The 25,892-nt window shown below is 45.9% G+C and overlaps 1 protein-coding gene across 1 annotated transcript in view; it reads left to right on the forward strand.

The window, feature by feature from the left end:
• The window catches only part of LAMC2 (laminin subunit gamma 2), a 62,360-nt gene that overhangs the window by 30,583 nt on the left and 5,885 nt on the right, over nucleotides 1-25,892 (forward strand). The window contains exons 6-19 of the mRNA XM_063117197.1: nucleotides 1,861-1,980; nucleotides 3,060-3,249; nucleotides 4,962-5,071; nucleotides 7,178-7,399; nucleotides 11,456-11,638; nucleotides 14,045-14,248; nucleotides 15,234-15,370; nucleotides 19,095-19,251; nucleotides 21,066-21,271; nucleotides 21,440-21,519; nucleotides 22,972-23,112; nucleotides 24,251-24,395; nucleotides 24,592-24,741; nucleotides 25,532-25,646. Of these exons, the coding sequence (XP_062973267.1) occupies nucleotides 1,861-1,980; nucleotides 3,060-3,249; nucleotides 4,962-5,071; nucleotides 7,178-7,399; nucleotides 11,456-11,638; nucleotides 14,045-14,248; nucleotides 15,234-15,370; nucleotides 19,095-19,251; nucleotides 21,066-21,271; nucleotides 21,440-21,519; nucleotides 22,972-23,112; nucleotides 24,251-24,395; nucleotides 24,592-24,741; nucleotides 25,532-25,646 (2,160 nt within the window). The remainder of the gene's footprint in view (nucleotides 1-1,860; nucleotides 1,981-3,059; nucleotides 3,250-4,961; nucleotides 5,072-7,177; nucleotides 7,400-11,455; nucleotides 11,639-14,044; nucleotides 14,249-15,233; nucleotides 15,371-19,094; nucleotides 19,252-21,065; nucleotides 21,272-21,439; nucleotides 21,520-22,971; nucleotides 23,113-24,250; nucleotides 24,396-24,591; nucleotides 24,742-25,531; nucleotides 25,647-25,892) is intronic.

The raw sequence follows: 25,892 nt of genomic DNA on the forward strand, positions 1-25,892 counted from the left end.
ATGGTTAGGGTGTGTGTTTAAACCTTGGGTATAGAGCCATCATGGTTAGGAATGGGTTCACACGACACGTTAATTCATGGTTCACACAGCACACTAAGCCATAATGTTTAGCTCAAATTGCTTAATCACCATGGCTTAGCGTGTCATCTGAACAGGGTCAGCAAGTCAGTATTCAGCTGGGTCAGACATTACCAGAGAGAAGGAGGAAACGGGTTACATAAGCTTGAGGCTTTAACGCACACCTAGTGGGAATCTACACTGATGTTATTCTAACGTTTTGAATGGGTTACTGTGACGCATAGCGTCACGTGACCCTGGGTCTCCAACGTTGCAAATGAGTTGCACTTACAGGTCCTATTTCTTAGTTCCAGCGTGGCTACAGATTCATGTGCCTCCTTCTACCGGTAATTTTCCTCTCCCTTTCTCAGAGCTGCTGGGTTTGCTCCACCCACTTCCTGTTCTCCTTCCTTTGCCCCGTTTGCTATCTTATCTGCTATAGCAGATAAATCACACCAGCGTTATACTGTGCAATCACTGACAATTGCATGCAAAGGACTCAGAAGTTTTCCACCTTAGAATCTGCTTTGATTGTGAAGTACTCCCAGGCATCCAGCCTTAATTGTGCTCCTTTTGCAAAAGATTTGCCCGAGCCACTGCTGTGGGCGCAGGAGCAGGATTTTAAACAAATGCTTACAGCTGCGTAAGCTTTATAGATAAAGACACCAAAATTGGCACAGTAATTCAAATACCAAATTTGAATCAAATTGGGTCATCGGTTGATTTTTTATGACTTTTTTTTTAACATTTCCCCCCTCTTTGCAAAGGAGCTGAGGAGCGCTCAAAGGATTGCTGTGGCTCCCTGCAGGAAAATTAACAAGGGTCCAAAGTCCAAAACTCATGACCAGCGGGGCTTAAATGGGGCTGCTGCTAAAACTTTTCAATTTGGTCTCCCACCCAAACTCTGACCAGACTCAGCCCTGCTTAGCTGCAGCAAAGTGGCTGGCTCCTATGCATTCAGGCAATTCCCTGGGACTTGCGTTAAGATGTTTTGGGAGGAGGTTTGTGTGTGCTTATGACTATTGCCCTGCCCTGCTCTGCTCTGCTGGCTAGGAATGAGGCAGGCAGTGGGCGGAGCAAACCCAGCAGCTCTCACATAAGAGGGAGAACAATGGAAACATTGAACAATGTGCCCTGAAGTTCCGTTGCAGAGAAACGTAAGTCACGCTAGTGTGTCCCGTGATACAGAGAACCAATACAGAGAACCACGTTAGAAAGGGACACTAGCAACGTTATAAGGCTAGTGTAGATCCGGCCCTAGCTGAAAAAGTAATGGCTAACCAGGTCCTTGGTGAAACTCAGTGTTATCAAAATCCTTCCTTGCCATTCAGGCAATCAGTCTGTTATATTTTTATTCCACCTACATATTTGGCATAGCATCCCCTTCTGTTATTTGCTTGCATTTTTCTGACGTGCTCTTTGAGGTTCAAGTGAGTTTTCAAGGGTCTCTGTGACTTTTCAGACACACCTACAACAACAGAGCATTAATTGTTGTGATTTCTTTAAAACAAAACAGCACTGGGTACTACAGTCCAGGGAAAGCAACTGATGCTGCTGACTGTAGAAAGCAACAGGTCCTGTGACCTCTTATCATACAACATAGGAAAGCATATGGTAGCAGTAGTACTGGCGTGAGCCAAGAAGGAGGGGTGTGAAGCTATTGGCCATGACTTATTCTTCCCTATGCAACTTTGACTATATAATGTGCATAGAGCTGTTGTTGCTTATCTTCCTGAGTCAGTGGGTGGGGATGGATTGGTTGTCCAGCTGTGTTCAATAAGCTGTGGTCTCCTTGTATTTCAGATGATGATGGCTGGCAAGCACAAGGAAACGGGTCACCTTTGCACCTCCAATGGTCTTCACATCATAAGGAAGTTTATGTGGGAACAAGAAGGACAGACCCCGTCTATTTTGTGGCTCCAGGTGTGTATGTCCATATCTCATAGAGGAGAAGAGCAGCCAGAAGGATCACTCAAATACCTTCAGTATTTGTTATTTACCAATATTATGGCATGTTCTTACCTGTTGCCTCACTGACACGCTGCAGATTCTAGCACCTATCCTTGCTGGCTTTTGGGTGATGCCAAGACTCTGGTTAGAATTCTCTAACTCTGGAGAATTTGCTTATGTCCCGTTTTAAATATGTACTGAAATTACCCCACAGTAGTGTAGTTGAGGGAACACCAGTTGGTCTTTCCCAGAATGCTTCTGTGTAGTTTCCTGAATGACATTCTTCAATAGATCCATTCATTCTTTCCCCTTCACTGAGAAATCCATGAGTGTAATGTTGTTTTCCTCATGGCTAGACTATCTACAAGAATACCCATCCGTGAGTATTAGTTAGTTATTAATATTAACAGTACACACAAACATGTATTATTGAGTAATTAATCCTAAGTGAACAAGGAGACTGTCATTGTTCATGATGGTCTAACACAGCCTTTTCCAACTCAGTGCCCTCCAGATGTTTTGGACTCCAACTCCCATCAGCCTCATCTACCATGGCCAATGGTCAGGAATCCTGGGAGTTGTAGTCCAAAACAACTGGAAGGCCCCAGGTTGGAAAGGCTTGTCTAACAACATATTTACTTTTGTAGGTGAATGAACCTAGTTTTGTAGGTACAAAGGAAATTGCCTTATACGGAGTCAGTGTCTACTGACTGGCATCAGCTCTTTGGGGTTTCAGATAGGAGTTAAATATTAAAAAAATAAGTTTTAAAGATTTTTGTTGTTGACATTGGCTGCTTGGAAGACATGTTTCTGTCTGAAAAACAGGATTAAAATATAATAAATAAGTGAGCACTTATCCATGCAATTAGAGGCCACAGAATGTGTCAATGGGATTTAGGGCATTGCTATTGGTAGGTTCCCTTGAAGTCCTCTGTCCCACTATCTCGTCACATGACTAAAGCTGGTCTGGTCAAAGAAAGCTTGTCAGTGGCACAGTTCTGTTTGCCAACAATATCCTTTGACCTCTTGTTTGCTTTGTACTTCCTTTGTAGCCAGGTTCCTGGGGAACCAGCGACTGAGTTATGGGCAGATGCTGTCTTTCGATTATCGTGTGAACCGACCTGGACGCCGACCTTCGCAGCTTGATGTAGTCTTGGAAGGAGCTGGTCTCAAAATCGCTGCCCCACTCATGCCTAATGGAAGGATGCTGCCTTGTCGAACCCGCAAGACCTACACATTCAGGTAAAATGCTTAGGGCATATGGGGGACCATCATATGTAAAACCCTGCAGTGCAGCCCCCTCAATATGCAACAACATTGAATCAGCACTCATTGTGTGGTTGACACACTCGTGGTTGTCCCTTGATGACAAGTGATGTAAATATGAAGGAGCTATCATGGATCAAATGCCACTAACAAAGCTTCCATATCATCCACTGTCTATCTCTTTGAACAATGATTTTCGATGGAGTCAAGTCACATGTCCAGCTTCCAATCAGCAAGTGTCAAAAAACCAAAGGTTGAAAATCGGGTCCTATGCACACATGTTTGAACAAGCTCAGTTATGTTTTACTTTACAATAGAGATTACAAGTAATGTTGTTCAGCAGGGGATAGGCAACTCAGTGCTCTCCAGGTGTTTTGGACTTCAATCTCATAATCCTTGACCATTGGCTGTGTTGGCTGGGGCTTATAGGAGTTATAGTCCAAAACATATGGAGGACAGCACACTAGCTACCCCTGCTCTATAGTTCTCCTCAAAGTCAGCTTGCCCACCACTCCTGATTTTCCCCTGCAACGTGCAGCAGTTCCTTGACAAACAAGTCAGCATTGAAAATGGTCCCTGAAAGTGGGAAGTTTGAAAATCAATAGCTTTGACCATTGCTTACCAGGGAAGATTCCATTGGTCTTAAACCAAGAACACTCAACCTTTTGGGTGTGTGTGTGTGTGTGTGTGTAATTGACCCTTCTCAGATTATGAAAATAATTTCAGCAAAGTCCTAAACCAAAGAAGATGCAGGCTTCGTTGCTCAGGCTGTAAGAAGTACGACTGGAGGGGAAACGGCATTAAGGAAGCATGGATTGCACCCTAGGATTACTGAAGAAGGCAGTGCATTGAAGTACTGGACAGCTTAATTTTGTCTTGGTGTTTGATTCTCTGATATTCATAGGGAGCTGCATTCTGTGTCCTTTACACTTCCTGGGGTGGATCTACACAGCGTCGTGAAGGCGCTTGCATGCGTCTCCAGTGCACCCCAAAACTCATTGTGTAGATCCTGCCCTACCTGGCCAGAAGAGGCGGAGGAGGAGGAGGCCCCGCATCGCCCCTCGTGGGGACGGGGCGAAAAGTTTCCGGGCTCGGCGGCTTCGCTGGGGAGTCCTTGCCGCCGCCGCCCACCTCCCCACCGGCCTCCTGCTGCCGGCAAAACAGCCACCCGGGTCGGAGAGCTCAGCGGAAGAAGCCGCCGCCCCGCCTTCTTCCGCCGAGCTCTCCGCCCCGGGTGGCTCTTTCGCCGGCAGCAGGAGGCCGGTGGGGAGGTGGGCGGCGGTGGCAAGGACTCCCCAGCGAAGCTGCCGAGCCCGGAAACTTTTCGCCCCGTCCCCACGAGGGGCGATGCGGGGCCGCCACCACCGCCTCTTCTGGCCAGGTAGGCAGGATCTACACAATGAGTTTCGGGGCGCACTGGAGGCGCACGCAAGCGCCTTCACGACGCTGTGTAGATCCCCTCCTGCTCTCCCTCGACCACTAAGTGTTGTTGTTTTCTCTCTTAATAGCAATGTTGGCCTTTTCCTTTGGTCAATAGTACAGTAGCTGTGTGCTGTGGCTTTCCACGCTTTTATTGCTCACTCCTACCTGTCTTTGCTAAGATCATTTTGCACATAAGCATGGCTGTGCAGAGGTGTTTCCCCCCTCCCCATGTGATCCCCGTTTCTTTCCTCATCCCTGATGTGTAGGCTGGATGAGCACCCAAGCAGCAACTGGAGTCCTAGGCTGAGTAGCACAGAGTATCACCGATTAATTGAGAACCTGACAGCCCTTCGGATCAGAGCCACTTATGGAGACAGTGAGTTGGGGCTTGGATGGTGGAACCAGAGCTAAAGAATGGGTCATGAACCTTTCTTTTGATGACCAATTACTTAAAAATGTCTATCCTGCCTTATAATCTAAAAGGATGCTTACAAATATTTAAAACCAGTCCATAACGCAAGAGAGATACATTGATGATCACTATAAGAGCCTACTTGTGCCACAGCATCAGCTGATTTAATAGTCATTGCCTCTCCACATGCAACACTGGAAACTATATTTTTGGGAAGGGAGAAGGGTGTTAGAGGTCCCTAATTTCAGCACCCTCAGCAAACTACAGTATCCAGGATGATGTGCAGGAAGCTCTCTCAGTTCAATGAATATAAAACAAATGTAACTTTGTAGTGTAGATATGGGGGGGATCTACACTACTGCTTTAAAGCACTTTGAAAACATTTTGACAATTGTATATGGAGTGTGTCCTGGGCCCCAACAGTTGTCAAAACTGTTATAAAGCACTTTAAAGCGCTTTAAAGGAGTAGTGTAGATCCTGCCATGGTCTAGAATGCTGTTCCTTGAGGATTTGAGTCCCAGTATTAGGGAAAAGACAGGATGATATAGATATAATTATTATTATTATTATTATTATTATTATTATTATTTATTTATTTATTACATTTTTATACCGCCCAATAGCCGAAGCTCTCTGGGCGGTTCACAAAAATTAAAACCATAATAAAACAACCAACAGGTTAAAAGCACAAATACAAAATACAGTATAAAAAGCACAACCAGGATAAAACCACGCAGCAAAATTGATATAAGATTAAAATACAGAGTTAAAACAGTAACATTTAAATTTAAGTTAAAATTAAGTGTTAAAATACTGAGAGAATAAAAAGGTCTTCAGCTGGCGACGAAAGGAGTACAGTGTAGGTGCCAGGCGGACCTCTCTGGGGAGCTCATTCCACAACCGGGGTGCCATAGCGGAGAAAGCCCTCCTCCTAGTAGCCACCTGCCTCGCTTCCTTTGGCAGGGGCTCACGGAGAAGGGCCCCTGTAGATGATCTTAAGGTCCGGGCAGGTACAATGGGAGGAGGCGTTCCTTCAAATAACCTGGCCCCAAACCGTTTAGGGCTTTAAATGTCAATACCAGCACTTTGAATTGGGCCCGGACCTGGACTGGCAGCCAATGAAGTTGTAAAAGGACTGGCGTAATGTGATCTCGCCAGCCAGTCCCTGTTAGTAAACGGGCTGCCCTGTTTTGTACCAGCTGAAGCTTCCGGACCATTTTCAAAGGCAGCCCCACGTATAACGCATTGCAGTAATCCAAACGAGAGGTTATCAGAGCATGGATAACTGTAGCTAGGCTATCTCTGTCCAGATAAGGGCGTAGTTGGTATATCAACCTAAGCTGATAAAAGGTGCTCTTTGCCACTGAGTTCACCTGTGCCTCAAATAATAATAATAATAATAATAATAATAATAATAATAATAATGATGTTCAATTCACCTTTGGAAGCGAACTGACCTGAACTACACCTCTCAGACTCAGGTGCAGATTGGAATGTAGCCATCTTTTGGATTTTCACTTCTCCAAATTTTGCAATGCAGTTCTCACCTCAAAACAAAATGTACCAAAATGCATATTTTAGGATAAAACATATTTAGAAATGGTCCTTTGAGAGAAAATGCATTTGGAAATGTGTATTTTGTGAGAAAATACTTTCAAAAATGTGTACTTAAATGCATTTTTTAAAAAGGAATGTTCATGTGGGTTTTTAAAGAAATTGGAGATGAATGCAGAAAAAGGACTTATGGGTGAACTTGTGCAAAACTGACATAGAACAGAAATAGACTGATTCATCTCTCTGTAGACCTATTCCCCAGATGGCTGATCTTTTCTGAGTTAGACATGACCTAGTTGAGATTTTGGAATGCATGGTATTTGTCATGTTATCTTCTTAGAAGTATTGACTGTACGTGCTTTCTGTTCATTCAAGTGTAGGAGCGGATCCCCCAGAAAAACGAGTGTCTGTGACATAAAATATTCCTTGATGAAACAGTGTCTAAATGGTTCAACTTGTTTTCTTAGTGAGGGTTCCTCTCTTTGTTTGTTTTTACCACTTTTTCTGTTCATTCAGGCACTGGGTACCTCAGTAACGTCGTTCTGATTTCGGCACAGCCCATGCCTGGCACCCCAGCGCCCTGGGTGGAGCGATGTGAATGTCCAGCTGGATACCAGGGGCAGTTCTGTGAGAAATGTGCTGCAGGATACAAGAGAGAGAATTCTACTAGACTCAGGGCTCTCCGCAACTGTGTGCTGTGCAACTGCCAGGGAAGTGGAATCTGTGATCCGGATACCGGTATGGAAATCCACAAAGGGGCTGCCATTGTGGACAAATTGATTTTTGTTTTTATTTGTGTGAGCAACAATCTGGCCTGCAATATAAAAATAAAATAGCTAACCTAGGGCCTGTTTACCCAGCGATCCAGCCAGGGATCATGTCTATGTGATGGAGGGGTGGCCATGAAAGCGGTTTTCCCCTTACTACTAGGGATGTTAGAGAAATCCGCAATGGATCAAAATGACACCAGATTCCTATTAATCCATCCCATGGAATCTACAAAGGAACAGCTTTGTGGACTTGCAGGCAGCTTTTAAACTGTCCAAAATTGTACACAATTCTGGTCATACAAAACTACACAAATTGAGTAAAAGTGCCAGTAATGTGTGTGCCATTTCTCAAAAAAACAAACACCTTTTACACATCTCTGATTTAACTTCAGCCTCTGCAGTGTAGTTCTCTCTGTTTTGTGTGCTCTACTAATTGAGTTCACGGTGACCTAAGAAAAACACAAAACGTTACAGATCAATGAAAGTTCTGTAAATTCTGACAGATACTTTGCATACTTTTCGAAGGGGGGGAGAAATACTCAACCGCAATGAGCAGACGACAGATCAGACGATGCCAGACAATTCACAAAACACACACGGAGAGAATTATGCGAGATCTTTTACATCTCTACCTACTATTCGTACAATGTAATGTTTAATGCAGCCACAACACATACATACCCTCAATTAATACGATTCCCCCCCTTTTTGAGGGAAAATGAATGCACAAATCAGCCCAGGGTATTAATTTCCATGAGTTGTATGTTAACTTGCGTGCTCACTGGGCACATCCATCCTTTTGCTACTCAGAAAGGCACCCCACTTGTGAACAAGCCCTCTGAGTCCTGAGCATCTCATTTGCTCCTAAAGGTTTTTAGAAAGGAGCGCTTCCTCCTCAGAGCTGTGAAGAAACACAGCCACAGTGGACAGCTGGATGAAAATCCATTGGGATACACATGCCTGATATCCAGACTTACTGCAGCCGCATTGTGGAAGATGCTTTTCTAGGAATGCACTGCTGCAATGTTTAAAGACCCAACGCATGCTTGTCTATATGGCTTGTTAACCCTGGCCTAAATGCACATATTCATGTTTTAGGTTACATGACGTAGCCATCCATTCGCTGCAGCGCCAGGTTTTTAACCCGAAAGTGCGCATCTTCGCATTCACAATTTACTGTGACTTTTAGATCACGTCCGAGTTTGCCCCGCGTTATGGCTATCTGCCTTTGGGAGAGTTAAATTGGATTTTGACATGTGGGTGGAGCTTTGAGGGTAGGACAACATGATTGGCCGATTTCCCAATTTCGCACCAATCAGCTGCCTCGTTCGTTTGAGCCGATTTTAGTTTGAAGTCTCTCTGCGGAGCTCTGCAGAGAAAGCTTCTTAAAACAAATTTATTTCTGCATTTATATATTTATTGCATTTCTGTACCGCCCAATATGCGAAGCTCTCTGGGTGGTTCACAAAAACAAAGTGGGGGAAATGGGCAGCCAGACAAAGGAAAGGTGTTCTGCTGCCTCGTTCCTTTCCCTCTGTAGCCTCATTCCTTCCCCACCCCCCGCTCCCGGTTTGTGTGTTATATGAATCTGTGGAGCTCCGCATTAAAAATTTATCCCTTCTCTCCTCTCTCCTCCGTAGTGTCGTATCATTGTATATGCGATAATGTGCATGTGCGCATTTATAACTCACTATAAAAAAAACAAATTCAGGAAATAAATCGGTGTTGTTACTGCAGTGTGACGCTCTTTACCTACATTTGAATCAACAAAAATTCGGGTTTATATTTAATGAGGAGCAATCCCATTGTCATATAGACGGGGCCCAAGATAAACAGGAAACTCCAATCATTTCTCAAGGGGCAGAGAATATCAGGAATAAGCATTGTGGCAAGTGATATGTTCAGCACTGAGTGCCAGATAAACTGTAACTAATCAAAGAGCTGTAACTAATCAAATGAATATAGCTTGTGCATCACTTTTATAGGCCTGGATTATAACTATGATAAACAATGTGAATTCATAGCATTTATTCTAAAATGAATGAAAGAAAGAAAAGTTTTCCTCAAAACCTTTTCCATGTATAGCCACCTTCCCCAGCATAACGTCCTCCAGATGTTTTGGACGACAGCGCTCATCAAACCCATGCTAATGGTCAAGGATTATGGGAGTTGTACTCTGAAACACCATGTTTGGGAAGGCTGGTGTATAGTTTTCAGAAAACAGGGAAGTTTATAGTGTGGGTGTATGTGTGTGTGTGTGTGTGTGTGTGCAGATGCATGCCCATACACATCGATGCTTTAGTAGTGTCTCCTTCTTTCAGAATTTTTATTTTTGCCGTCATATTTTCAAACGTTTCCCCTGTTAGCAAGCATCCTCATTGCCTGAATGCCTGAGCGCGGTTTCAGACATGCAACTTTGACACTTGAAGGGATCTTTTAATATTGAGCACTGAGCGTCCCAAAGCTATTGCACCTTCAGGAGAAGTTTTGAAGACACCATTGCTTAACTCAGGAGTAATTTATTGAAAAGAATTAGACATACATTCAAGAGACAAGATCATAGAAATCGGCTTTTTAAAGGATCCCTATCCTTTTATATAGAATTCAAGTTCTAATGATTACGACAGACACACTGAAAGCAATTGTTTGCTGTAACTGACTAGCCGAGGAGAGGAGAAGAAGTTTTGGGCTGTGGAGAGATGAGGGGGTGGGGAATGGATCTCGGGACTGGCAGAGGAAGGAAACAGAGGCTAGTAGCAAAGTTGGTGAATGGAGAGAGAGGCCACCAACAAGTTGCTTATACCTGCAGAAAGAAGCAGGGAAGGTTGACTGGGGGATGGCAGAAGAGAAGAGAGGGGGAAACCTGGTAAGATAGTAGACTTGTTTGGAGAAAAGTTAGTAGGGGGTTGGTTACCTCTCCATATCTGCGTAGTCTGGGGTGCGATGAACTTGGAGGCAGTGGGGTGCCCCTTCGACGAAGAAAGAACGAGGAGAAGAAGAGGGAATTCCACAATATTTCTCTAGTGAGAAAGAATGAGGCTTGTCTTGGTTCAAAGAGACCCCTATTACCATTTGGGCTGTCTAGGAGCTGGTTATATGCCCCCAAAATTTAGTTTAATCTTTAAAACTTAAACAATGGCAATGATCTTTAAACAATGGCTTATCAAAATGCTATTTGGAAATCAAACTTTTCCTTCCTCTGGGCTCAGTCAAACTTTTTCCTTCTTCTGGGCTCAGAAGGACAGGTGAACATTAACACCTGATGAGTGATTTCCTGGTGACTCTCTTGGGATGCCATTTTGGAGACTTAATGTAAATTGAAAATAGGATTAAAGGAGGATAAGAGGTCAAGGAGTCAAATCTGAATAGTCATGGACACGCTGGGGGGTGGCGGGGGGGGGATTGACGGCTTTGTATCACGTACACCATTCCATTCTGCTTTGAGTGTCAGGCCTGGCTCTTAGAAATGGCAAATTTCTCCTATGCTTTCTTAAGCTGGTATGAAACCTTCCTTTTTATGTCAAAATTAGAATGTTGGCTTGTCTGGCAACACCCCACGCAAATGAAAGAAGACTGCTTTGTTGTTTGTTAAGCTGCAATTCTCAAGGTTCTACTTCAAGCTGCACAAATGGCCTCTTCAAGGGAGGGGTGTCTTCATGGCCCCACTTCGGCCCGCATTCCCTTAAAACCCCACAGCCATTTGGCTCCTTGAGCCCTCCCCCTGCCCTCTGCCTGGCCTTCCTGCTAGTCCAGCAAGCTATCAGTGGTCGCGATCCACCCCAGGAACGCCTCTGGCCTGAAGCCCAAAGTGAGCTCACCACTGACAGACAGTGGGAAGACGGTGGTGACCTTGCAGCAAAGCAAAATGTTGCGGTAAGTCCCTGACGTTTTAAACCCGCAGCTTCGAGGGGAAAGGGTAAATAGAGTGTATAGACAGCCCCAAGGCTGCATTCAGACAATGAACCATGTGTTGTCAAACTCCGCTCTAACCTGCTACTTCCTCCCCTGCCCTTTCTCTGTTCAGGAGATTGCTATTCCGGAGATGAAAACAAGGAGCACATTAGTGCCACCTGCCCGACGGGCTTCTACAGTCTCCCTTGGAGCCCACAGAGCTGCCGGGCCTGCCCGTGCCGGAGCGGTTATGGCTGTTCAGTGCTTCCAGGGACACAGGAGGTTGTTTGCGATAACTGCCCTTCTGGAGCCAGTGGTAATGGCCAAATTCTGATATATAACCCCTTACCTGCAGCCAGAAGTTCTACAGCACAGACAGTCCTTGAATTACGGGGGGAAAGATAGAGAAAGGTCCTTCATGAAATCCACACCCCCATCTCCTGACTCCCATAAAATGTAGCCAATGCCAGGGTGCGGTCTGAGCTGAGCCAGGGTGTCAGAGTCGAGGGACCAAGCCAGGACCAAAGCGTAAGTCAGAACAGAAGGACAAGCCAGGAGGCAGGATATTGAGGAGCAAGCCAAAGGTCAGGGACAAAGATCAAACCTACAAGGAGCAAGCTACAAGTCAGGCTTGGAGAATAATCAAAGGGTGCAGGAACATACCAAAGCTCAGGAAGACCATGCTGCTCAGAGAAAGCCCAACTGGAACAAGAAGCCTTCTTATACTCCCTCATGTCCAGGCAGGGCCGGTGCCAGACTATTTTGGGCCCTAGGCAAGGCGAGCTACTTGCACCCCACCCCCAAATTGCGCGGAAGTCCGAACGTGTGCGCCGAGTGGAGAGCTGGGACTGGCTCACTTCGATTTGGGACCGAGCCATCTGGAATTCCCCGGGACTTACTTCCGTGCGAACGCAACCCGCTATGCAGCCTGGTGTCCCAATGCCCTCCGCACGTTTACTCGGGGGAATAAGGCTTCCGAGTAAGGAGGCATAGGCGGATCGAGCCGCACTGGTGCCTCCCGGTGCAACGCTTTCTCAGATGCAAGTCCCGTTGATCCACGTGCGCAGGATCGAGAAGCAGGAGAGTTTGCCTTGCGAGGAGTCCACAAGTCACTAGCTTTCCTGGGGGAAGGGAGAGGGAGTCCCGCTTGCCCGCCTGCCTGGACATCACGGCCTGTTTGAGGAGAGAGGCGAGGCGACCCGGTGCCCTTTCCTCGGGGGTAAGGCAGAGGCTGGCTTGGGCCAGGGTCGAGGTTGCCACGTGCTTTTTCTTCTGGCAGTGGCGGCGGCCTCCTGGCTCTGGGAGGGTGGCTTCCGGGCAGCTAGAGCAGCTCTGGGAGGGCGGCTTCCAGGCGGAAGTCTGAAAGTGGAGCTGCCCCACCCCCACCCCAGCGTCCCTGGCTTCGCTTCGGCTGGGCGGGCGCAGGGCGTCATCTCGCCCACCCAGACCCAGCTGAATTCTCGGGCCGGCTCACAGCCAACAACGCACGTGAGTGCTGCGCAGCGGCCGGCATCCCTCTTAGCTTGGCGCTCTAGGCGGCTGCCTGAGTGGCCTCTATGGTAGCACCTGTCCTGTGTGCAGGAGGATCCAATGGCAGCCTGGGCGGACAGAATCAGTCCAGGGCCAGAGTGGATGCTACAATCTGCAGTTCAGTGGCTCGCCACACGGGGCAGATGCACGCAGATCCAGTTCAAGCCCCAGACAGACAAATTACGCCCTGGCCTGTAACCTTCCAAAAACAGTAGAGAAGGGGGTTCACTATAAAATGTAAGATGGTCTGGCCACTGTGTGTGGTTTTCCATCAGAAAAAAAGGCTGACTCTTTCATGAAGGCATATATGCAGACATTCATAAACAGGTAGCTTGTGTGAGTAAATACTACATACAACATACCATACAAGTCATTTGCCCGTGGTGACCTGTGCGTCCCACCATATATCAGCAACGGGGTGGGTGGGGAATCCTTTCTTTCCCGTTCTGTCTTGGATTTGTTAATCAAAGGGATCCCCCCCCCCGAATTTGAAGTAGTGGAAGTGGGGAGAACTCCACTGAAGCAACCAGGCCAACAAGTGAAATAGCAGAAGAGAAAGGAGGGCTGTCTTAAGCCTTGCGTTCAGTGGACTGAAAAGACTTTCTGGAGGGAAGAGTGGTGGGGATAGGGAGGCTGCACAGGCCAGGGCCGGAGGACCAGAAGGCTGGGGTTTCTTGGTGCTGTGCAGGGCATGTCAGCATACAAAGGAACCGCCCCTGCAGATGCAGGCCTAGAAACTGACTGAAGGAACACCAGCTTAGAGCGGGGGCGTTGCAGCAGATAAACCACAGACAGGCAAAGGGTGAAGCAACCCTCTCCTCCCAGCTGCTTCTGCGATCCAAATTATTCCTGCCCGCAAGCTGTTTTTCACGAAAAGGGGTTTTGTTACATACATTGCATTTGCCTCCCAGCGTCTCAGTTTCCCCAGGTTCAGGTGCGCGCACAAATAGTCTTTCTGCCAAAGTGCATGCACCATCTGTAGGCATATTAAGGAAGGGAACCCAGGAAATAATTTGAAGTGATGACCCTACACAATCTGAGTTTCAAGAGTGCACACGGTACCACATGGACTGGAGACAGTGGGAATTTCGTGTGTTGCCGTTGGTGGCAGAGCATCTGTGCTCAGCGTTCAGAGGGAGCTTGTGTGTGGCTGGTTCAAGGCTTCACCTGCCTCTCTTTTCTTCCTCCCTAGGATCTCGCTGTGAGTCGTGTGTCGATGGCTATTTTGGAGACCCCTTAGGCGAGAACGGCCTAATACAGCCCTGTCAACCATGCCAGTGTAACAACGTTGACCCAAATGCTTCTGGGATTTGCAACCACTTGACAGGGGAATGCAAGTGCAGGGATGGATTCTTCGGAAATCCTTTATCCCCAAATCCAGCAGAGAAATGCCGAGGTACGTCATTATCATATGCAAATGAATGCTGACTTCAAGAGCATCGTTATTACCAGAGATGTGCATCTGAGTTAAGTATGGGCGTCTCTACATGAGGCTTTTATCCAGCATCTTTACCAGGGCTTTTGCTTCCGGATTCTTTGGGGATTAAAATCAGTTTCTTTTTACACATGCTTTTTTTTTCCTGCGGGGTTTCTTTCTCTGCCTTTCTATATATCTTATTATACAGCCACTAGATGGCGATGTGGTATAGCAGAATCCCACAATTACATGCTAGAAATGTAACACCATTCAGGAAAATACTTCACTTTCCTCGATCTAAAAAACCCTGCAATAATGGAATGACGTTGTGTAAAGGACCCACACACTTCCGCTAGTGAGCAATCATGAGTACACAGTAAAGCCTCATGTCGAAGGGCTCTATAAAAACCTGGATAAACCAAGCATTGGAGCAATCTAGAGATAATCAAAGAGCAGCTTACAGATTTTTGTTTCCAGACATAGGATCTCACACCAATCACTCTTTCAGTCGCATCGAAATTCCTTGCTTGGATGGATAACCCATGTGACTATGGCCTTAGCTAGACCTAAGGTTTGTCCCGGGGTCGTCCCTGATCCCGGGATAAACCTTAGGTCTAGCTAAGGCCTACGTCTCTGACAGACTTGTGAATTGCAGAGCTGCCTCTAGATATTTCAAAGTTCACGCTTCTGTTGGAGAGCCAGTTGAGCATCCTGTCTCCCCGGAAAAGAGGTCTATATATGCATAGACAGACATGAGAGCTTTTGATTGAGACACTGAAACATGCAAGGTAGCCCTAACGCATCTGGCTGGCCTGAAAAGCAGCTGTTGGCAGCTTTGGATCATGTGCGTGTTTCTATCTCTTTGGGTTGGTGGGATCTTAAATTTGACTCTTATGGCCCGAGAGTGTCTGTGATGCCTGAAAACCTTCTGCGTGAACTCTCCGTTTTTTCTGATCCTATGCAGCTTGCAATTGCAATTCGGTGGGTTCTGAGCCCCTGCGGTGTCACAGCGACGGGAGCTGCATTTGTAAGCCTGGATTCGAAGGGCAAAGCTGTGAGCACACCCGTTGTCCAGCCTGCTATGGTCAAGTGAAGACTCAGGTTGGCTTCTTCTTTTGGCGCTTTCGTACTTAACTCATTCCTATGGCAATTGAAGATGCAATCCTATGCATGTTTAGGCAGAAAAAGCCCATAAATTCCCAACATCGCCCAGCCAGCTTGGGTGGAGAATGTTGGGATCTGTAGGATTTGTTTCTGTCTAAACATGCATAGGATCACTTCCTAATTGTGCAAGAATCCTCCAACTTCACCCCACCCACCGACCTGACTTTTGCGGCGTACACACACACACACACACACACACACTGTTGAAAAACAACAACTAAGATTGTTAATGTAATACCTCTCACAAAGCTAACCAGTGTCACTCCGCTGTTCATTTTTTTTGCTACCCTTGGCAATCCATTTTGTGAGTTTCCTCACCTCACCCACATTTTCTTCTCTCTGTGGGAGTGGAAGGATGATGTTTCTTCAATTATAGCTCCCCTCCCCCACCATCAGATGGATGAGAAGGGCTATCACTGCATGTGCTTGTATTAGGGTGGCCATATGAAAAGGAGGACAGGGCTCCTGTATCTTTAAGAGTTGTAGAGAAAAGGGATTTTCAGCAGGTGTCCTTTGTATGCATGCAGCATCTGGTGAAATTCCCTCTTCATTGCAACAGTTTAAGCTGCAGGTGCCCTCCTCTCTTTTGTATCTGGTCAAGAGGGCAGGACTCCTGCAGCTTGAACTGTTGTGACGAAGAGGGAATTTCACCAGGTGCTATGTGCATTCAAATGACACTTGCTGAAACTCCCTTTTCTATACAACTTTAAAGATTCAGGAGCCCTGTCCTCCTTTTCATATGGTCATCCTACTTGTGTGGAATAAGGGGAAAGAGTCTGTAGTTGGGAAAATAATTGCCCTACAACCGAGATCCTGAGTGCTACCCGATGGAGGTCTTCTAGCACTACCGGCTAGAAGTCAATGTGCAACAGTTCTGCCTTTTTCTCCTTAACAGGTTTCCGCAGTAAGATAAAAGATGGAAGATGCAGTGGGAAGCACAAGGGGTGGTGGTGGTGGTTACAAGTGGAAGGCAATGATGTCTGGATCCCCTGTAAAATTTGGAAATGACCACCAAAGCCCATTCAGATTCCATCAGCAATCGTCTCTCTTGTAGCTGTAGCAGGAGACAATGATTTAATGAGGGTCTTTCCATTGGCCTGCTAGGAATAAGGGCCACTTATAGCTTCATGCCATGTACCTGATTCCCTCGAATTATCCCCTACAGTACTAAGCTGGCGTTGTTGTTGTTGTTGCTAAATCACACCCCGGGCGGCAGTGCTCCTAAGATCCTTTGAAAAGGGTTTAAGGGGGGAAATGTAAAAAAATCAACAGATGACCCAATCCGATTCAAATTTGGTATGCTTAAAGCTCTCGTTAATATCTATTACTGTGCCAATTTTGATGTCTTTATCTTTAAAGCTTACGCAGATGTAAGCATTTGTTTAAATTTTCTTTAAACATATCAAATCCTGCTCCTGCGCCCCAGTGGCCGCTCAGAAAACAACAAATGATTCACTCTAAAACTAGTAGCAAAATACCTCGATTCTTTTCCCTTTATAGCACAATTAAAGCAGGATGCATGTGAGTACTTCACAATAAAAACAGATTATAAGCTGGAAAACTTTGGAGTCCTTTGCCATGATTGCACAGTATAACGCTGATATGGTAAAGCTCTACATTACTTCCCTCACAGAGCAGAAAACATCTACAGCCACCTCTGCAACTGGCTGAAGGAAAAGGAGAGATAGTGGCTGCATTTGATGGGAATGAGCCAAACCTCCAAATGGACTCACTAGCTCACCATTCTTTGGTGTAGCTTCAAAGAGGAGTTTGGAAGCTTTTGCTTACAGTTTAGATTAACGACAGCTTGTGTCATTTGAATAAACTGTGGTTAATTTTAACTATGCTTTGCTTGAAACAAGCCATCTTCAAACCATTGCTTATTAAGTTGGCTTGTTTGAACAAACCACAGTGCACATTAACTGCAGTTTAAGGTTTGGATGTAATGCTAAACTGTGGATGATTGAAATCGGAAGTGGATGCTTCTGATCTCCTCCTCGCAGCTGCAAAATGTGTGAGCAGGCTTGTTCCCACCATGATAAACCATGGTTTATTATAATGTCTTAATGCAGCACGGGGTATCTTCCATTTGCCTGCTTTGACCCATTTGTATTCTAGACTTTTTGTGTTAGCTGTCTTGAGGGGACGGCCAAAAACAAAAATGAAGTGATCAATGTGTAAAACAAATAAATAACAACTCGGTCACCTCTTTAACAAAATCTTAGAAGATGAATCTATTACTACCGTATTTCTTCGATTCTAAGACACACTTTTCCCCCCATATAAACATCTCTAAAAATGGGGTGCGACTTAGAATCGCAGGTCATTCATTGTTTCTTAGAATCAAAGCTTTTTTTTCTGTTGGTGGTACTGAAATTAGGGTGCGTCTTACAATCGATGGCGTCTTAGAATCGAAGAAATACGGGTAATTCAATAATGTCATATAAGAAAAAGCATTCTTTCAGAAGGAAGGAAGTGCTTTGCTTTCTTTTCTTAGACGCTGCACGGGTACCATCTTACAAGATACATTTCATTCTGTGTGTGAGAGGTGGGACAAAACCTCTTCTACAATGGTGCCTGCTACTTGCAGTTTTCTAAGTATTTCTATTAAAAATGCTTAGCATGTTTTCAGTCTGCTGTCCAATTAATTAAGGGCATCTTTAATCCAAAAGCTTTTACTGGATTAGTAGTAACTGATTAACCAGTAAAATGTTGTGGCCCACATAAAGGAACAATATTTAAACAAGCTCCCAGAAGATGGTTTGAAAGCAAGTGTTGCAGTTCTGCTGCTGAAGCTAAGCAGGTCTAGCCCTATAAACAACATGGATGGGAGACCTCCCAAGAACCAAACAGACGAGCAAGCGTGCCAGTGGAAGAAATAAGCAAATAAAATGAGGAGCTACCTAGATATCAGCCTTGAATCCCTGAAGCATCACTCTTTGGGTTTCTTGAAGGCTGTGGACCTCTTGTGGGGCATCTGTACGCTGCTGCTTTGCTAGCAGATCGCCCGCCCGCCCGCCCACCCCAAATCCTGCAGCGTCGCTGCTGTGAGGCAGAATTGATACAGTTCCACGGCAGGAGTGAGCACGGACCTACAGGCAGGAAAAATCGCAGCGCCATTGTCTGATGTTGGAATGGGGAGCAAATCCCAAGGGATGAAAACCACAAAAATCCCTCGCCCCGTTTGTTTTCCTGGCAGCTCTGTGTAAATTGAAAGCTGTAGCAGTGCATATGCGGTGTTGTAGTTCATTTAATTTCAGCATTGTATATCGTAACTGCCCTTACTTTCATTCCCTGGACTTTAACATCACCGTAGCAGCCATTACTAGGCTTTTCAAAAGTCTGCCTCCTGCGTCTACCCTGCACTGGGACCTGCCCCTAGCTACACCCACTTTCATAATCCAAACTGAAGCCGCCACTGACAGACGAAGAAACAACTGTGGTGACATCAGAGCAAGGGAAAAAGTCGTGGTAAAACAACACGTTTAGGGTTGGCGGCTGTATCGTTTAAACCATGGGGCGCAACTGCGCAGCCACAATGGGGTATATAGAGCGCATAGACAAGCCCCTGGTTAATTGGTGAATGTTACTTTTTATGTGGCTTCTTTCTATTCATGACTTTCTGTTGCTTGCTGATGTAGATGATCTGACTTGTTTCCAGGTAGATCAGTACCTCCAGCAACTGCAGGGACTTGAAGTGCTCATCAATCAGGTGCAGACCAGTGGAGGACGCGGCGATAGCGCAGAGCTGGAGAGGAAGATGAGATTGGCTGAGGAGATGCTCCAGCAAGTCCTGAGAGAAGCCCAGAGCTTACAAGGTAACTCAAGTCGTTCAGGAGCCCTTTGGGATGAAGTAAGAGAAGGGGTGCAGCCGTAGAACCCCATTTCTTTCCTGCCGCTGGAGAGGGTGGAATTAGTTACTAGTTTTGAACAGTGGCGCAGAGTGGTAAAGCAGCAGTTTCTGCAGCTGAAACTCTCCCCACGGCCTGAGTTCGATCCCAGCGGAAGCTGATTTCAGGCAGCTGGCTCAGGTCAACTCAGCCTTCCATCCTCCCGAAGTCGGTAAAATGAGTACCCAGTTAGCTGGGGGAAAGGTAATAATGGCCGGGGAAGGCAACGGCAAACCACCCCGCTATAAGGCCTGCCAAGAAAACGTCAGCGAAAGCTGGCGTCCCTCCAAGGGTCAATAATAACTCAGTGCTTGCACGAGAGGTTCCTTTCCTTTCCTTTGAACAGTGGTATAAAATTGGGGGGAAATCCCTTGCAGGTATTGTTGGTCTTGATCTTATAGGCCCAACCTGGCTCCTTTTCCCACTTCAGTTTAGCCCCACTCACTTTTGGCCCTTCCCCTTGTTTAAAGAAACAGATACGAAGCAATGTTAAATAGATAAGTATCTCTGAGCATTCTTTTTTCACTGCTGACATTGGGCTACAGCAGCCAGTCCCAAGACGCTTGGAATTAGGGAGCAGGCCAGGATCTACACTACTGCTTTAAAACGCTTTATAACAGTAGTGACAATAGTTGGGGCCCAGGACACACTCCACATGCAGTTTTCGAACCGTTTTCAAAGTGTCGTATTCTGCTTGGTGTAGATCTGGCCCAGGTTTTCATTCTAAGGCAAATGGCAAGGTTCCCACACAAATCTGAGGCCTTTGAAAAAACCAAACACTGCCCCACACCCATTGACAGCATTCTGACTACACACTCCAGAAAGCATGGCTGAAGGTTTTAAAGGTCTACTTTGTGGGGATACTCAATACCACTGCTAAACCTTAATGTGGACTTGGTTCCTGACTATATCCTTTCACTTTGATCACAAGTTTTATCCTATAAAGAGTGAACTGCGGAGTACAGAGCTCTTTCATGGGCGTGCCCCCTTATCATTTTGTTAAAATTAAAATGTTACAAATGCAGGGCAAGAGCCAACCAACGTTATGCTCTTTTTCAGTTATTACCATGGGAAAGCTTTAAATATGTATTTTCTATTCCCATTGAACTCATTGGAACTCAACAGTGCTTAATTTTGGCTCAGTCAGGCCCATAGCATAGTACAGACAAGCAAAAACAATATATTAATTCTCCCACCCCTAAAGGACAAATGTTAAAATACAACCTTATTGAATAGAAAATATATGAAATCTTTGTTTTTCTAGCTCCAGCGCTTAAATATTGTGGAAGACAGTGAAGAGGTGATGACCAATAAAAAGTATTCTAAAATGTGATTTAAAATTTACTGTTATTTCATATATAATAGTAATAGCCCTGCTACGTATCACGTTGCAACATGTCTGTTGTTTTAATTACAACTGCAGGGTTCCTGATGGTTATTAGAATTGCAGACACAAGGGAGGTTTATCACGCCCCCACAGCCCACCATAAAGTCATGGACTCTCCCCTCAAGTCATGATCCATGAGTTAACAGCAGTCAGTTTACTTCCTCCATTCTCTCCCTTGCTCCAGACTCTGATAGGATTAAGGGTGTCTTGGAGAAATCTCCCCTTTTAAGTGGGGATTTTCTGCAGATTGCATGAATTGTGTTTGTTTGCCATATCTACACCCACTTCACTTCTAAATCAGTATGTTCCCCCCCTAGTGATCACCCTTTTTTGCCCTTCCCTCTTCACATCCAAGCTTCTGACAGGTCCTTGGGAAGTCGCCTGTCCAAGATGAAGGCTCAAGAGTTCAGCTACCAGAGTCGCTTGGATGAGATAAATGAGACGACCAACCGGCTGCAGTCTCTGGGCACTCAGTACCAGACCCAGGTGCAAGATGCCAGGAGGCTCGTGGAGAGAGCTCGCTTGGATTTGGAGCAGAGCAAGGCGAAGATGGGAGGCATGGTGAGGATCATGATATGGGAGGCATGGTGAGGATCATGGTATGGGAGGCATGGTGAGGATCATGGTATGGGAGGCATGGTGAGGATCATGGTATGGGAGGCATGGTAAGGGTTATTATTACTAATGAGCAAAGATGCCACGTTGACATTTTTCTTTTCTCGCCTCCAGAGTATTCCATCTCCAGACATCCCTGGAAGTTCAAACACTTTTTTAATCCTGGCCCAAGAAGCCATGAAGTTAGCAAACAAGTGAGTTGATTGTTGCTGTCACTAGCCTGTTCCTAGCGCAATTATTGTCACTTCGTCCAATCCTGAAAAAAACAACAGCTCTAATCATGTAGTGTGGAAATGCAAATATGGTAACCATGTTATTTAAATAGTGTAATTATTCAAATATTTCTGACTTCAACAATCTCTGAAAAGGCTGAGTGGCAGCGGGTTCTGATTGGACAGTGAAACATCATATGTGCAGTACTGAATGTATCTACACACAGGCCCCTTTTCTCTGCACATGGAGATGATGGGCTCCATCACACCAGCGTTTTATCACACTCTCGTCATGCCTTGTTTGCCGTTTTGCAGCATGGTACTCACATGACGTTGTGCCTGTCCTGCAGTCACCCTGCCTCTCCCTGCATTTTCTGTGTTTTCCTAGAACGGGGAAAGTCTGATTTATTTCCTCCTGGGATTAAAGCGACCTACCACCCCCATGTATTTCCATCCTCACACTATGACCTTTGTTGGGGGTGTGTGGTTTGAAGGGAGGCACGCAGTAAAGTGTGGTCACACCATAGATTTGTATAAAGGCAGTATGATACTGTCCGTTTTATTCTCAATTCCCCTTCTTATAATGCCTAACATGGAGTTTGCCTTCTTTACAGCAACTGCACACTGGGTTGACATTTTCATCGAGCTGTCCACCCGAACCCCAAGATCTCTTTCTTGTTCTGCTTTTACTTGTTATCCATATGCCATATGGCTAAACAAATAAACTTAATTCGATCTCACAGAGACAGGGTGGGAAGGAGGACAAAGTGATGGGTAACTCTGTCTTTACTTGCCAGCGTTTTAAATGTCATTTCTATTGTGCTGAATTGTTTTGTCTTGGGTCCAACAGAGCCTTGGTACAAGCAGAAGGAGGCTTCTGATCCTTGCTGCGCCCCCCCTCCCCACGTAGTCATAGAGCCTCCCACCCCACGCTTCATTGGATTCTTGTTCCAGATGGGCCCCTGATCCTCAGGAGTGACTTGGGGGATGGATACAGGAGGGGAGGGGAGAAACCCTGTTCCACATACACAGCTCTGCTTGTGCTTCTTAGGATCCCAGACATCATAACCCTGCTTTAAAAAAACACCAAAAAAAACCCCACCTCCAAGAACGTAAATAGAACGTCCACAGTGGAGACTGGCAGCTCTGATGTTAGTAGGATGGTGAAACCGCTCCAGGTTTCAGACAGAACTCTAAAGGAGCTATCCAACCTTGGATAGCTCCTTTAGAGTTCTGACTGAAACCCAGAACAGATTCACTGCCCCACTGACATCGGAGATACTGACCTCCACTGAATGTCTGTCTGAATGCAAGGACTTACTTTAATACGATCTCATGCTCTTTGGCTTAGGGACATGGCAGGATGGTAGCTGTGAATCAGCCTCTCTCTCCCAACCAAGCCTTTCCCCAGATATTCTCTTCTTTGCTTTTCAGCCACATGCAGCTGGCAAATACTATTGAGCAAGCAGCCAGGGCAGCAGAAGATGCCTCCAAACAGGCACTGGCGTTCCTGCAGTCCTCTGCGAAGGGGGAAGGCATCATCCCGACAAGCACTGTGCAAGGCCTCCAGAAAAAGTAGGTCCAGTGCTGTGCATGCATTTTCAGGGCACCTGTGATTGGATTTCTCTTCTCCATTTATTCTGTGCCACCTCCTCAGTTCATAAGATGACGATGAGGGTGAGGATGAGGATCAGGTTAATCCGGGAGAGGCTCGGAGTGTGGCAACGAGGGACAGGGCCTTTTGGGTGGTGGCCCCCAGACCATGGAATGATCTCCCTGACGAGGCTCGCCTGGCACCAATGCTGCTATCTTTCCGGCGCCAGGTTAAGACTTTCCTCTTTGCCCAGGCATATGGCGGCACATCTTAATCACCCACATGTTTAGTTTTTTTTTAACGATTTTAATGCTTTATGTGTGTATGTTCTGTGTTTTAGAATTTTTGTATACTCGTTTTTATCTTAACTTTAGAATTTCTGTAAACCGCCCAGAGAGCCCTGGCTATGGGAGAGGTATATAAGTGCAATAAATAAATAAATAAATGAATGAATGAATGAATGTAGGCAAGTACTGATATTCCCATTATGCAGATGAGGAGCTGAGGCAAAGCTGAGTGGCTTGCCTGAGGCCACCTTGTGAGTTTATGGCTAAGGCAATATTTGAACCAGGAATTTCCTGGTTCACAGCTCCTATACTTAGGCCAACATGCTATAAAGGAGACCCCCTCTCCCTTCCCCAAGCCTCTGGCACCTAAGGTAATTCATGCTGCATTATAATAAAGAATAAAAGAACAGGTGTAGCAACATCTAAAACCACATCTTATCTTGGCCTAACTTCTCTTCTGTTGCTGTGTGCAAACTGTTCTTCCTTGAACAGCATCAGAGAGATCCCTGAGAGTCTCCCCACTTCCCTCCACCCCCAGCTTAGCAGATCACTAGGAGAAGTGATAGGGCTTCTAGAGAATTGGCAAACATTAAGGTCCTACAGCCACTGTGTGGAATGCATCCTTGGAATTGCAATACTCAAGAGCTCTGGTTGGCTGCCTTGGCCAGAAACAGCCGTGGCATATATGAGAGCCCACACCAGGATTCACTCTGCTTTGCTCTCTGTGGCCTAATTCAGACATTACCTGGGAGATGTGACGTAGCCATTGGGGAAAAAAATATGGAGGCCTGTCACACACGTTTAGGCTGAAAAGTCACCTTCTCATTTTCAGATATAATGAGGTAAAGTTGCTCTCAAGTGAACTGGAGGCTGATGCCGGCAGAGCTGCATCTAATGCTGACAAGGCCTATCAGGGTAGCCAACTGCTGCTTGGCTCTCTGGCTCGTTTACCAAAGATTGACACAAGCTTCTTTCAGGTGAGATCCGTGTGTGTGTGTGAGAGAGAGGGGGGGGCAATTTCTCAGGCACTCTCCTCCATTTTAGATAATAATTGCTTTCATCTCTTTGATGGGGGGACGGCAGTAGAGGTGGAGAGGCAGATGTGATAATTTTTGTGACAGATGTGACGGGATGTAAATGAAATAATGCTCCCCACCCCCACCGGTATTTTAGGAGGAGGCCAGTCAGCTCCGTCAGAAAGCAGACTCTTTATCGGGCTTAGTGGAAACATACATGGCGGAGTACAAGCGGCTACAAAGCAACTCAGGGACTTGGGAGGAAGAAATGAAAGAACTCTTGCAAAAAGGAGAAAATGACAAACTGGTAAGGTATATTCATGATAATAAACCAGGAGATATTGTTAGGGTGTAGGTCCTCAGAACAATAAAATCCTTACCTATTTGGCAGGGAAACGTCAAACTAGCAATTCATGTATTTCCATGCCAACAATACTGATACCTTTTAGGGTTTGTTTATTTTTCTCCACATGAGGAGCTCCATCTGATGAGCGTTTTATTGCACGCTTATTACTGGGCACTCACGGATTTCTTGGAGGTCCTTCACATGACGTTGTCTGCCTCTCGCACGCCTTCCGCTCCTTCTGGCCTTTCTTGCGCTGCAAGAAAAACCAGAAAAAGTCCAGTTGCTGCTCTCTCCTGTGTGTAGGAAAAGTAGCGTGATTACAACGCCCGACTGAATGGGCTTCGTGCTCCTTGTTTACTTCCTGTTTTCAAACAGGAAGTAACTGAGCGCCGACGGAGAAGCGACGGTAGCCTGCGATTCTTCCTAGGTGTGATGGAGCTCGAAGACTAGAAACACACGCTGTTTTTAATGGCAATTTTGGGATTCTCCAGTAAAGGGTGTATTCCATGTTCTGTGGTATAGAATCTGCCAGACATATTCTAATTTAATAAATAAAATAAAATAAAAAACAACCCTCTTAAATGTACCACATATCTGGACTTGATCTTGTAAATGGCAGTGGGCCCTCTGATGTTCAGCTGGCAAGCCCTGACATGGGCAAGACCTACCCCTGTATAGCACAGTTTAAAGGCGAGTTCCGGAAGTGGGGCTGTATTTTCATGCAGTGTGTGTCCTTTGTTCCCTTTTGCAGACGTCAGTCCAACTTTTGTCTCGCGCCAACCTTGCCAAGAGTATGGCCCAGCGGGCCCTGAGTGCTGGCAATGCCACCTTTGATGAAGTTGATGGCATCTTGAAGAATCTGAGGGGTGCGTTGCTTAAAAACTGTTGAGTCTAGACCGGTTGTAGGCTTGTGAGTAATGGGTGTGGGATTTGCTGAGGGACAGACCAGAGGCAGCCACGATGTTCACGCCCAGCACATGACCACAAATGTTAATTCTGTCTCAAAAAGGTTTTGCTTATAAATAATGCATGTCAAGAAATGCAATGCAAATAAGCTTAGTTTGCACGCTGCCTTCTGGAGGCGCCATTTTAGTTTTGGCAGAGTTGGGGTC

The sequence above is a fragment of the Elgaria multicarinata genome, chromosome 1, assembly GCF_023053635.1.
Source record: "Elgaria multicarinata webbii isolate HBS135686 ecotype San Diego chromosome 1, rElgMul1.1.pri, whole genome shotgun sequence".
Classification (NCBI taxonomy): domain Eukaryota; kingdom Metazoa; phylum Chordata; class Lepidosauria; order Squamata; family Anguidae; genus Elgaria; species Elgaria multicarinata.